General features: G+C 51.3%; 1 protein-coding gene across 1 annotated transcript in view; it reads right to left on the minus strand.

The window, feature by feature from the left end:
- EPHA8 (EPH receptor A8) overlaps positions 1-13,838 on the minus strand; it is a 54,755-nt gene that overhangs the window by 13,769 nt on the left and 27,148 nt on the right. The window contains exons 4-5 of the mRNA XM_079326104.1: positions 4,454-4,609; positions 2,576-2,911 (exon numbers count right to left, since the gene is read on the minus strand). Of these exons, the coding sequence (XP_079182230.1) occupies positions 2,576-2,911; positions 4,454-4,609 (492 nt within the window). The remainder of the gene's footprint in view (positions 1-2,575; positions 2,912-4,453; positions 4,610-13,838) is intronic.

Raw genomic sequence — 13,838 nt, forward strand, 5'->3', positions numbered from 1 at the left:
CTGCCTTGAAGCCTTGGATTTCTCAGGCTGCTCAAGGACGAGAAATTATAACAATGATTGAACACCTGCTGGAGATGTGATGTTTTGCAGGAAGCATGTTTTCAAAGAGGTGTTGCCTTCTTGGACCAAAGAGTCTTTTCTATTTTTTCTGTTTCTGTTTTGCATGAACTACTCTATATAAGGGTAATTTTTTGTTAAATAAAGCTCTCTTTTGCTTCTCCATTACATGAAGGACTATGTTGCATAATCCTTTTTGCTGCTCTCTTCCAGCTCAAATGCAAGAGGAGGGCACTGTCCCAGCACAGGCAGCAGGGGACACTGGTGATTTGCTGTGATCTGGAGCCAGAAAGGAGAAGGACCAGTGTGGCTGCAGGTCATGGAGAACCCTCTGTCCCCTCTTGTTCTACCTGGGGTAAAGGGACATGAGCAGGGGAAGAGAGAAAGGGGAGACCATAAGGGTGGTCAGGGTCTGAGCACCAGTCTAAAAGTGCCCTGGGGGTGCTCTACTGCCCTGGGATATTTGTCATCTCCCAAATCCTGAGTTGGGAGCCTGTGAATCAGTTCTTATACCTGTAGCTGTCACTGAACTGTAGCTGTCACAGCTGGAGGAACCAACTCACCAGCCCCTTTTCCTACTGGGAAAATATCCACTGGAAGTTCCCCAGAGTGTAGCAGGTGCAGGGATGGCCATGTGCAGCCATTGGGTCTGGCTCATGGGAAGGTTCCAGGCCCCACTTGTGAGCTTCACTGTCAGCTGAAAATTGGGATGTGGCAGCTCTGGGGAAGACAGAGCTGCTGTGGCCATGGCTGCAGTGCAGGGATGTCACCAGAGCAGCACAGAGACCAAAACAGGCCACAGGGGCTGCAACAGCAGTGAGGCACCCAGGGCTGAAAGGCAGCAGTTGTAGCTCTTTGGGGCTGGCTCCTCTGAGAAGCAGAAAATGCTGCTGGCACAGAACACCTTGGGGAGATGGGACAGGGTGGGATGGTGGGAATCAGTTAAACATGAGCATGTTTTACTCCAAACAGCCCAGGGAATCTGTGCTGCATCTGCCTACCACACTCAGCCATTGGGGCTGGGGGGACAAGGATGACCAGCAGGTCCCCCATGTCAGGGTCCCTCATCCTCCTGGAGGGCAGGGGGCTCTGCCATATGCAGCAGCTGGAGCACAGTAGCTGAACTACCAAATTCCCTACCCTGCTGCTTTCACAGCACCTGCTCAGAACCCATTTTACAGCTGAGTGGCTAAAATAGGAATATTCAGCACTTCCTGAGAGCATCTCCATCTGAGGCATCAGGCTGAGGCAGCTCATCAGCACTTGGAGGGATTGTGAGGGATCAAGCCAGCAGGACTGAGCCATTTCCACATGCTGCAGAAGTGCTTCAGGCTGGCATCAGTGACAGAGGGACCTGTTCTCATGCCAGCCATGAGCTATCCAGCAAGGCTCCCCAGGTTTCTCCCACTGGTACCCCTGCCACGAGAGCAGAGGGGGCTCAGCATCACAGGAAGTTCTTGTGGGCTCATTTCATACTGGGAGGACTGACAAGGAGGGTCAGTCCCTGCTCTGATCTCTACCCACAGAGTGCTCTATCATGGAGCAGAGTCCTGTCCTACCTGGGCTAGGGCACTGCTTGGAGGAATTTCCTGGGGAAAGGTCATTTTGCAGTGAGGAATTTGCAAAGGTGAGACATGCACGGGAGAGACTTTTCCCAGCAAACATTGCTGACACTTGCCAGTGCCAGGCATTGGTGTGAGATAAGAGCAGAGTATGAACTGCTGCCTGGCCCTTTGGGAAGGGTCAAAAGGCAGGAGGATCAGCCTGAAACATTCATGCTCCACTTAGTGTTCCTGTCAATAAACAAGTGTTCTCTGTGCCCCCTGTCTCCTGCAGAAAAGGAGCCTCCAAAGGTGGCTGCAAGCTGAATGAAGGGAACAGAGAAGGAGAAAGGACACCATGAAGCAGAAGCAGAGAAAAGCAAGAGTTACTTTGGGCAGAAAGTTGTACCCAGCCCATCCCAGCTCCCTGAACCCACCTCCAGCAGCAGAGAGGACAGGGGCCCCATTTCCCAGCCATTCCAACCCATCACCACACCACCCTTGTGGACACCACTGAAGGCTCAGGCAGGGTTTGCTAGGCCTTTTTCAGGATCTGAGCTCTTTTTCTCACACTGGGAAACCTTTTTCCCAGGCTGATACAGTTTCTCAGCTCCGGCCTGAGCCTTTCCCAAGATAATAACTTTCGGAAAAAACAGAAAGGAATTAATAACAGAGATTAGCACCTGGTGTTGTCTGAGAAACAGTTCTCGTGCTACATGACAACATGTTTTCTCCTATTGTCCAATAGACTGCTGTCCTGTTTGAAACTTGTGAACCACACTGCAAATATGGTTCAGACTTTCAATAAAATACTTCTTTAGCCTCACAGCTCAAGAAGTCTTAGCCGTTATTATACACAACTCCTAGCTTATACTACAACAAGTCTTTGACTACTAGAGCAGGTTCTGGCTCTTTCAGACCCCAGCTGGAGCAACATCAGCATTCCCACCCAAGGAGGGTGGGTCAGCTCCTCCTACCTGCCTGGTTTGTGGTGATGTTGGCCACCGCGGCTCTGCGGGACTCCAGGCTGAGGTCGGAGACGCCGTTGACGGCCTCCACCCAGAAGGAGTAGTTGGTGTGCGCCAGGAGGTTGGTGACGGTGAGCGCTCCCTGCACCAGGCTCATCTGCTGGGGCACGAAGCGGATGCTGCTGCCGCAGGCCTGGCACGGCCCCGCCGCGCCCGCGCAGCGCCGGCACCGCACGTTGTACACCACGTCCGCGCGGCCGCCCTTGTCCAGCGGCGGGCCCCACTCCAGCGTCACCGAGGTGCCGTTCACGCTGGAGATCAGGTTCACCGGGGCAGAGGGAGGACCTGGAAGGGAAGAGGGGATTGATGCTGAGTGTTGGGAATGGTGGAGGGTGGGGTCCTAGGTTACAATGCAAAGATCTGCCTGATAGGCCAAAAAAACTTAATAACTCGTGAGAAATGAAGAGTTATAGTGTGTTGGGTTGATGTGGCCAGAAATATCTATTCTATCCTCATCTGTTGAAACCGGGTGTGGCAGTGACCTTGATCTCCTGGCATGTATTCTCTGCTAATGGGCCATCTTTAAACCAGCTGGGGCAATCATCTTTATCTTTCCACAGCCCATCCTCCCTCCAGGAGATATCTCCTGTTCATGGCCATTGAGTCCCAGTGCATGACTGATAAAATTCCATCATCCCACTGGGAGATGCTCCAGCCAGGGGAGGAGCCAAGCCTTTCCTACCCAGATAAAAACTGACATTTTGGACACCAAGGTACCTTCTTTCCACTGGATTCCAGAGGAAAGCCAGACCTTTCCACATCATCCCTGGAGCTTCAGAGGAAACTGCACCTTCTCCAGGAGCACTGCTCCAGCTGAACCACATTTGCCACTGCAGGAGGATGCAGCCACCATTGAATGGGACTGCTGCCACCACCCTGACTGACTGACAGGTGTCAGCTTGGATTCTGACTCTGGCAGTGTTTGGGATTGTTCTGTGTAATACTGTATTTCTATTTTAATTTTCCTAGTAAAGAACTGTTATTCCTATTCCCATATCTTTGCCTGAGAGCCCCTTAATTTCAAAATTATAATAATAATTTGGAGGGAGGGTGTTTACATTCTCCATTTCAAAGAGAAGCTCCTGCCTTTATTGGTAGACGCCTGTCCTTCACACCAATACAAGTAGGTATGCATTTATTTAGTGCTGAGGTGCATGTGGGATAGCTCTTCTCAAAGCACCTCAAAACTTGAAACTACTGCTCTATTTATTTTTTAAAAGCTTAGCTGTAGTCTCCGATCCTTCCTAACCAGGCTATTAGGAAAAGGCTACACTTAACTCGGCAATTTTATGTAGAAAGAAAATCTGACCCGATTGTTTGGAAACTAAAAATGTTTAATACTAGAAAACAACAAACACTAAGCTGAACAGTTTGTACTGAACAAACAGGGAAAGATGGTACAGGAGAGGCAAGTTCCAATCATGAGGGCAAATGGACAAAATCAGGTGTTAGGCAAGTCAGAGGCATTTATAAACTTGGTGGAGGGGAGGAATTAGGGCGAAGTTTAGGGAGGAGGTCCAATAGGTACTCAGGGGATACTCTGGGGGTACTCTGGGGGTGCTCAGGGGATACTCAGGGGGTACTCAGGGATACTCAGAGGATACTCAGGGGATACTCAGGGGATACTCAGGGGATACTCAGGGGATACTCAGGAGGCGCTAAGGGGATACTCAGACGGTGCTCAGGAGGTGCTCAGGGGATACTCAGAGGATACTCAGAGGGTACTCAGGGAGTGCTCAGGGGGTGCTCAGGAGGTGCTCAGGAGATGCTCAGGAGATGCTCAGGGGATACTCAGGGGGTGCTCAGGGGCTACTCTGGGGTACTCACGTGTGCAGGCGGCCGAGGGAGGGTCCTGCACGGCGCGGTAGAAGCTGCTGTCACAGCGGCACACGCGAGCTGCCCGGCTCTCCGAGTGGCTGTGCAGGGGACACTTGGCACACAGCTGGTCCCCAGGGGCTGATTTGTAAAATCCCAGCTGGCAGGCTGCAGAGAGAAAGGCACAGGTCAGAGGGATGTGCCTGGATGAGGATCATCCCACCAGCACAAAGCTCAGCTGTGTTCTCATGTGGTGCACAGGAAACCAGCACCTGGACCTGGGTGAGTCCCCTCCAGCTGTTCATCTGGAAACTGGGCTCTATGGAAAATTGTGTTCCCCCAGCTGCATTACTGCCATCCTGACACCCATTCCCCACTGATTCATCACCAAACTTGTGTGTCTCTGCTGTCCAGGAGCTGCCTGCAAAGCTCCAGGTGTTCCTGTGCCTGCTGTCCACAGGACAGAGGCACTGCAAGGATTAGACCATGCAGCCCTGGAAATCTATTGGCAGCTACTCCAAATGCATTTATGGGACAAATTTACAACACAGTCCTCACTTCATAGTGGTTGCCACAAACACTGTCTGTGCCCAGGTTCCTGAAAGCTTCTGTGTGGGAGGTCTCAGAAATCAAATCTCCACATCTGGGACATGATACATGTCCCTCTGCAGGACCTTGGGGTGCTGCCACACAGAGCAGCTAAGCACAAAACAATAGGGAAAGAGCCTCGCTTGTTGCATAGCACAGCAAAAAGGCTCTGCACACCCCCTGCCCTCTTTTTAGAACGTTCAGACCAAATGACACAGCCTTGGAAAAAGTTTTTTTCTGACAATGCAACCTGCCTTCAGTTCCTCTGCCCCCTCCTGCTTCAGGAGCTCATCCCACGCCAGGTCTGGCATTGCTGTGCTCCATCCTACCCCCTTCTCCCAGCAGCCCCTCGGGTGGATCATTTGTCACACAAACAAACAGCTTGTCTCTTGTTAAAAAATCGATTTGTTCAAGAGTGACATGTGGCATGTCAGGTGTCTGTCTGGGGGTGGGAGGATCTGCCCTCTACTGCAGACTTAGATTCTAAATAAGGGAAAGCAGGCTCTGTCTGGGTCCCTGTACTCATGAGGTACTTTTATGACCAGTTCCAGTGTTTCAATGATTATTCCTGACTCTGACTCATCTCTTTTTTTTCCCCACTGAGGTAGTAATACCTTCATTTTCTCATCTTTACCTCCAGTGGCCAGATCTGCATACAGCCTCAATCTTTGCTTTCAGGCATGTAAAAGGGTTTTTCTTGTGATCCAGCATCCTCAGTGGGCTGGGTCCCTCCATGCTGTTTGTTCTGTTTCAAGGTGCTGATTTGTTTTTGTATTAATAACACTCCTTTCCTTGCCACAGATCTCCCAGGACTGATGCTGCCAGCACATTCCACCGATCACACACTGCACAAGGGCTTTTCATAACTGAGCTACTCCAGCAATGGCAGCTGAAGACAGTGCTCCTGTCACACATCCCTGTGTGGGGAGCACTTGCTGGTCCCTCTCCAGGCTCTGTCACCAGTTTCTGTGGCACTTTTGCACCAAATGCTCTGTTAACAGCAGGGGACTGATATCACTGTCAGGACAGACCCTGCTGCATGTGCCAGAGGTGGTACCACAGGCTGCTGTCATAGGTTAGTGTCAAACCTTGGTACAGCAAAAGCCAACAGTTCCAGACTTTGCTCCTAAATTTCTGCTTCTACATTTCCCAAAGGACATCAGGGCAAGGAGCAGAAACGCCCAAACTTGGGGATGCAAGGGAAGGCAGATGTGAAATTGCAGCTGGTTTTTCCCCCCAGCTCTTTGGGCACCTTTCACCTCTCAAGAGCATCAGGAGAGAGCACAGGGGGTGCAGATTTCAGGGGAGATTTGCTGTCCATTTCCAGCTGCACCAAGGAGAGCCTGAGGCATTTGGCAGGTTCTGGTGATGACTGGTCCTGATGCTATCAAGAGATTCAGGGACTCTACCCTTGCCAAGCAGCCTCCAGTCTGGTTTTGGGTGTAAGAATGAGATGAGCACAGACACACCCTGCTCTCAGGTGGGGACAAATCTGGGGGGCAGCCAGCTGGTGAAAAAAAAAAACCCAACCAAACTCCAAAATAAATCAGAAGAAAGAAAATTTCCCAGCTTTTCTGTATAGGAAGGGATGAAGACACTGCATGAGCAGGGATGGGAGCTGAGAAATGGAGCAGACCCAGTCAGTGTTGGGCAGGAACTGCTGCCTTTACCTTGTGTAAATGTCTCCTGGAGCTGCAAACCACCATCATCTCCACCCATGCAGCAACCAGAGGCACTGGAGTGGTTCCCTCCACCACTATTTAATTAAGGGCAGAGAAATCAGTGCTACCTCAGGTACAGAGAGACAGGCAGCAGGAAGGATGGGAACACGAGCACAGCAGATTTGCATGGAGCAATTGTAATCACTTAGCATTTAATGCTGTAAAAATCCCATTAATTACCTGTAGCAATGAGTCACAATTATTTTAGATGCACTCGAGGGGAAAATTGCACTAAATGACAAATTACAGGTGAATTTGTGCACCAGGGCAGAGCCATGGGGAGCCAGCTCCTGGCATGGGGACAGCATGGGCAGGCAGGGAGGACTGGGGAGCACCTGGGGCTGGGACAGGCACTGATCTGAGGGTCATGCACCCCTGAGTGTCTCAGTGCCCAACGCAGAGGGAAGCAGGACACACAAAGCAGTGCAAAGCCTTCCACAGCACGGGAGAGGCACCAGCTGGAACCTGCATATGGTGTGAAATAGCTTCAGTACAGGATGCCAGGCATGTGCTGCTCTGGGATTGAGCTCTCTCATGCCACACCAGTGACATGGCCAGGACCTCCCAGGCTAGTTCTGGGAACAGCAAGCAGCAGAGAAGTGACCAGCAGCAAAAATTCAATCAAATGCACCAGGTCTAAAATGCACTGGGCTCCACAGCCGTGGTTGTAGCACACCCAGAAGCCTCCCAAACCTGCAGCCACCCAGCAGAGAGGTGCAGAGTGGTTTGTTCTGCTGTCCTCATGGCAGGCAGCTACAGCCACCTGCCAGAAATGTCCTGCCTGGAGCCCTGGGGAAGGTGAGGGTTTCTTTTATCCCCATTATTTTATGTGATTGACACCCTTGCTCTAAGCCTGAGGATCTCAGGTCCTGCCTCTTGGTGCTGCTGTGTCCCCAGTGCCACCCTGTAACAGCCAGCCCTGGCTGCCTGTCCCTGCAGTTTGGTCTCACATGCACAGAGGGGTTCTGCATGCATGTGGGACAGGAGCAGCCCTTCACCTGCATTCAGCTCAACACTTGCACATTCTCAACACCCACATTCTCCCTGCAGACACTGGGGTGACCCCAGTGCCACCAGCAGAGCCTACAGAACCCAGCCCTGCACCTGTGCTGGCCAGAGCACATCTCTAGACCTGCATCACACAGGTGAGTCCCCAGTGATCACCCCAGGCTCTCTGGGTCTGTCCCATGGGGCTTTACCCTGCACTGTGACACCTTCCCTGTTTTCCCAGCCCACCAGCCCCACTCTCATGCCCAAAGGAGCCTGGAGCAGGGTTTGTCTCAAGTTTGTCTCAGGAACAGTGAACTGGAGGGATCTGCCAGCCACCAGGAGTTTGGTCCATTTGTTTCACTCCCTCTCCACCCTCTGGGGACAGGACAACATCTGCTAACAAGCTGGCAGAGCTCAGGAATGATGGATGGACCTGTCAAGGATACACCAGCAGGGAAGGAGCTGCTCCTGTCCCTCTCCAGGCTGCCTGGGAGCAGGGCTCTGCAGGTGGGACCACCCAGGGCAGCTCCAGTGGGGCTGCAAATGCCAGCACTGCCCCCATGTCACTCTTTCTTGGCTCTGTCCTCAGCCCAGGAGGTCTGGGCAGGGTGAGGGCATGGCTGGGGGGACATGGGGCAGCTCTGTGACAGTGGTGCCCCCCTCCCTGACCGTTCAACAGATCTGGGCATCTGCAGGCAGCACAAGAGCAGTCATGTACCTCCCTTTGGCCATGCTGGGAAGAGATAGAGATGGAAATAAAGGTGTCACAGCCACTGTGACAGCCAGAGACAGGCACCAGTCCCAGAGCCCCCAGGCTGCACAACCAGCACAGAAAGTCCCAGCCTCCTTTCAATCCAGCTTCAGCATGATGCCTCAAATCTCAGCTCCCATCTGACACAGACACTGAAACACAAGTAGGTTGTTCTCAGTCATGTCTTAAGATGAGGCATTTGCCTCACTGCCCAAAATCTCCTGTTTAAGCAGGGCTGTGCTCCCCTTTCCCTGCAATCCCAGGTCAGCCCAGGCTCTGGGCTGCTGCTCTCATTAATCTCCTGGTCCTGAGGTCATGCCTCACCCCACAGCCCTGCTGGCACTCACACACCCTCCTTGTGCTGCTTGTCCTGCCCTGCCTCAGCCCTGCTCTCCTCTGGCCCCTGAGCACCTCATCAGCCTGTCCTCAGCCCCACTCCCACCCTGCAGCCCTTTTGCACAGTTCACAGCTCTTCCCACCCCCAACACAACCCAGCACACCACTACACGCCCCTGAACTTGTCTCCTATCACCCACACTCTACCTCACATCACTTCCCCACTTTTTGGCCCTTCTTCCCAAAATTAACCCACTTCACACCCCATTGTACCCCTGAGTCTTTCAGAGGGGGGGACAGGAGGAGTTTTTTTGCCCATGAATGCTTTACAAAGCCAACAGGACCCTGTTCTTGGGGCTCCCAGCAAATGGCACACACAGCAAAGGACACCCTGATCCTTCCTGGTGACACCCAGATTTCACTGCCACCAGAACAGTTTGTATTTGGGCGGGTCCTGCCCTTCCAAGTGGAGTAATTCCACTTGTAGGGCTGGGAAAACTGGAACCAAAGTTGTACAAACTGACTGCATCCCAAATTGGAAAATCTGCATGATGCTGCCATAGAAAAATCAGCAGGTCTTAGAGCCACAGAATCACTTAGAGTCACACCTCTAGCCTTGGAATTCCAGAATCCCAGAATGGTTTGGTTTGCTTTGGTTTAGTTTGGTTTGGAAGGGACCTCAAAGATCATCCAGCTCCTCCCATTAGACCAGGCTGATCACATCCCCATTCAGTCTGATTTCAGTGCTATTGGACACACACTCAACTCCCTTTTACACTTCCCCACATCTTTAAAAAAAAGAAAAAATAAAAGCAGGAAACACCCAAATCCCAGTTTGGTACAAGTGCTGCTCTGCTGCCTGGCACAGACACCCCTCTGTGGGAGTGGAGGTGATGCTGTGCAGACTTGTGTAGGTGAGACAGCCTGGCAAGCTCAGAGCAAAGGCTTTTTTGTAAAGCTGATCCAGGGGAATGCTACAGCTTGCTGGAGTAGGATGGAAGCAGGCAGCCTAGTGCCAGAATTAGAAAAAAGCTGTTTCCCAAACTCAGTCTTGTCAAAGAGATTTAGACAGAAGTATCGAAAGCTTCTGGAAAAAACCCCAAAGATTTCATCAAACCACAACCAAACCCAGAAAACACAGCCTGGAGGAAGGGGTGGGGCTGAATGGGACACCCCTGAAGGTGACAGGGGTGGAGTGTCCCTTTGTGAGGCACAAAAGAGGGAAGGATACACAGAGAACCAAGAACTTCATCCCATGGCTGGCAGGAGATGGAATGCAGTTTGGGGGGCATTTGAGCCTTCCCAGCACATCCATATGGCCGTGGATGGATGTGTAGAGAGGCTGAGCTGTGAGATGAGGTGCCCAGATATCCCAGGGCACAGCTGAGCCCCATCAGCCTCAGATCCCTTTCTCCTTCCTGGACCAGTGTCAGCAGCAGCAGCTTGTTTTCAGAAGGGGAAGATGCCCTCACACAAACAGGGACATGAGTGGCACCTGCAGCTCCTGCCAAGGGCAAAACAAGTTTGTGGCAGGGTGTGTTGGGTTGATGTGGCCAGAAATGTGGATTCTGTCCCCATCTGTTGCAGCCGGGTGGGGCAGTGACCCTGATCTCCTGGCACATATTATCTGTTAATGGGCCATCTTTAAACCAGCTGGGGCAATCATCTTTATCTTTCCCATGGCCCACCCTTCATCCAGGATGTGTCACCTGTTAATGGGCCATTGTTAAAAACTGGGTGTGGCAGCGATTCTTATCACTGTGAGAGATATCTCCTGTTAATGGGTCATTGTTAAAAACTGGGTGGGGAAGTGATCTTTATCTCCTGGCACACGTTATCTGCTAATGGGCCATCTTTAAACCAGCTGGGCAATCATCTTTATCTTTCCACAGCCCATCTTCCCTCCAGGAGATATCTCCTGTTCATGGCCAGTGAGTCCCAGTGCATGACTGATAAAATTCCATCATCCCACTGGGAGATGCTCTAGCCAGGGGAGGAGCCAAGCCTTTCCTACCCAGATAAAAACTGACATTTTGGACACCAAGGCACCTTCTTTCCACTGGGTTCCAGAGGAAAACCAGACCTTTCCACATCATCCCTGGACCTTCAGAGGAAACTGCACCTTCTCCAGGAGCACTGCTCCAGCTGAACCACATCTGCCCCTGCAGGAGGATGCAGCCACCATTGAATGGGACTGTGCCACCACCCTGACTGATTGATGGGTGTCAGCTTGGATTCTGACTCTGGCAGTGTTTGGGATTGTTCTTTGTAATACTGCATTTCTATTTTAATTTTCCCAGTAAAAGAACTGTTATTCCTAATTCCCATATCTTTGCCTGAGAGCCCCTTAATTTCAAAATTATAATAATAATAATTTGGAGGGAGGGTGTTTACATTCTCAATTTCAAAGAGAAGCTTCTGCCTTTACTGGCAGACACCTGTCCCCCAAACCAAGACACAGGGCTCTACTGCTCTGTGGTATGAGGAGAATCTTCTACATGTAAGGCAATCTCACCAAGCCTCTGAATGTGCTGGGGGGAATTTGAGCTCCCCACCCCTCAGTGTGTTACACAATCTCCTGGTGCAAAATTCAAGGTCTTTCTTGAGCTCTGTGTCCAAACTTCCCAACAACAGCTTCCCAGGCACCTGCACACTGGAAATCCTGAGCCACAACCTGTGTTCAGCACCCAAAGGCAGCCAAGTTCTGTGGAAGAGTTCAAAACAAAAATCACTCCCCAAAAAACTACATTCCCAAACTGGCAAACGTCTTCATCCATCACAGCCCAGCTGCTCTTTACCACTTCTCAGAGGGCCACAGAGACCTGCTAAGCACAAATAAAATTTAATTAATCCCCATCACTACCCTGAACTTCAGCTTCCTATCATTCTCACCCTTCATTTCTGCCAGCACCAAAACTCAGAGGAAAAGTGGCAAACAAAATACTCAGCCAAGGGCAAACCCCATTTTGTTGTGTTGGTGAGACACAGTGCTGCTCTGCAGGCACCTCCATCCATTTTGCTCCTCAGCAGAGAAAGAAATAAATGGGTTTAGGTGCTGTGGTTCTGCTTTGTTTTGTTTTCCAAACAAATGCAATTAGCCACTGGATTTTAGAGGCGGGAGTGATGCTGGAGGTGCTGGGCTCACCCTGTCCTGCCTCCTGCCTCCTCCAGTGACCTCCCTGGGCTGAATCAGCCACACACCCAGAGCCCAGCAGCCAGGTCTGTGACAGTGAACTGGTCCTGGTATGAGACAAGTGTGGATCCAAGGATCCCACCCCAAGGCTGGATAAGCCTCTAGGGGAGGAAGTCTTTCCTAATGAAAAAGGAAAGAGAGCAGATTTTGATGGGATACTGGGAGAAATTCTTCCCTGTGAGGGTGGGCAGGCCCTGGCACAAGGTGCCCAGAGCAGCTGTGGCTGCCCCTGGATCCCTGGGATTGTTCAAGTCCAGGCTGGACAGGGCTTGGAGCAACCTGGGGCAATGGAAGGTGTCCCTGCCCATGGCATGGGGTTGGAAGGAGATGAGCTTTAAAGTTCCCTCCAGCCCAAACCTTTCTGTGATTCTCTGTTCCTAGGTAGTCACAGCTTATGCATCTTGGAAAACAAACTGGTTTTTTCTTTATTTCTTTTCTTGGGAAAATGCAGAGCTTTGGGATAACCAGGAGTTGACATGATCTCACCAGCATTCCCTGAATTTTACAGAGCAGCTGATGGCCTTGCAAACCACAATGAAAATCTTGTGAGTCACCAACTTTTTTTTATTCCCTTGTCTGGCATCACAGAAAGGACTTTTGCAAAGCCCCCACAGCACCACTTTGGAATTGTTTCTTCCCCTGCTCTTGGAAGCCTTGGCTTGGTGCAGCCCTGGCAGAGCCGTTGTGTGGGGACACCTGGGGCATTGGTGCCAGCAATGAGTGGCACAGCCGAGTCCCCAGACTGCAGGCAGAGGATGCTGCAAGCAGGCAAGGCTGTGGCTGGGACTTGCACAGAAATTCCTCTTGAAACCCATACCAGGAAAACTGAAACATCTTCCAAGATATTTGCATGGAGCTGCAATAACAAGGTATTCTCACAGAACCATGGAAACACCAAATAGTTTGGATTGGAAGGGACCTCAAAGCCCATTTCATTAATGGCAGAGATTCCTTCCACTAGACCAGCTCCAGGCCCCTTCCAGTGGCTTCATCTGGGATGTTTTTCCCCAGGTGATTGCAGGGCATTCCCTGCCCTGTGCCAGGCTCTGCCCCCAGCACAGCACATGGGGTGCAGCTGGATGGGGTCTCCCCTCCTCTCACACAGCCCCCCTTTGCCCCACCAGCTGTGGGACGTTCTTCCTAAACGTCCATGGATACAAAGCTGAATTCACAAGCACATAATTACCAAGCTGGGTATTTTCTCCTCTTAATTAGCAATGCCGTGGTGCTTTAATTGCTCGATTAAAGTTGCCCACGAGGAAGGTTTAAGGTACATTAAATCTGCTGATTGGTTCATCAGCATGAATCCCACCAACTGGAAAAAATTAACTGGCTTCCAGATTGCTAACCAGACTCTCCAGATCCCTTTCCACCAGCTGTGTCCCACAGGAGTCAGCACTCCTTCCTCTATTCCCACCTCTCCTTCACTTTGGGGGCTGCAGGGGAAAGGGTCCCAGCAGTGGCACTGTCCCTCTCTTCTGTTTTCTAGAGCAAAAAAGGACATTTTCTTGCTGAAGCAGAGCTGGGTAAAGTCTAACCCAGGGCCAGATCCTCGTTCAGCCACACACAGCAAACCTGTGTTTGGTGGCTACAGACACCCATCCTGTACAAATGGGCTCCTGGAGCAGGAATTAGGAATTGCTCAGTTGCTGCTCCCTCATCACCCTTTTCCATCTAAAGGGAGCAGCCAAACTGAAGGTGCCAAGAGCAGCAGAGGGAGAGCAACCAGAACATCCAGAGGATCAGAGGTTCCCAAACTTCAGACAGAAATGTCTGAACAGTTCCTGAAAGCCAAGGATACCCAACAACACTCTTTGG

This window comes from Erithacus rubecula, assembly GCF_903797595.1.
Source record: "Erithacus rubecula genome assembly, chromosome: 24".
Taxonomy (NCBI): domain Eukaryota; kingdom Metazoa; phylum Chordata; class Aves; order Passeriformes; family Muscicapidae; genus Erithacus; species Erithacus rubecula.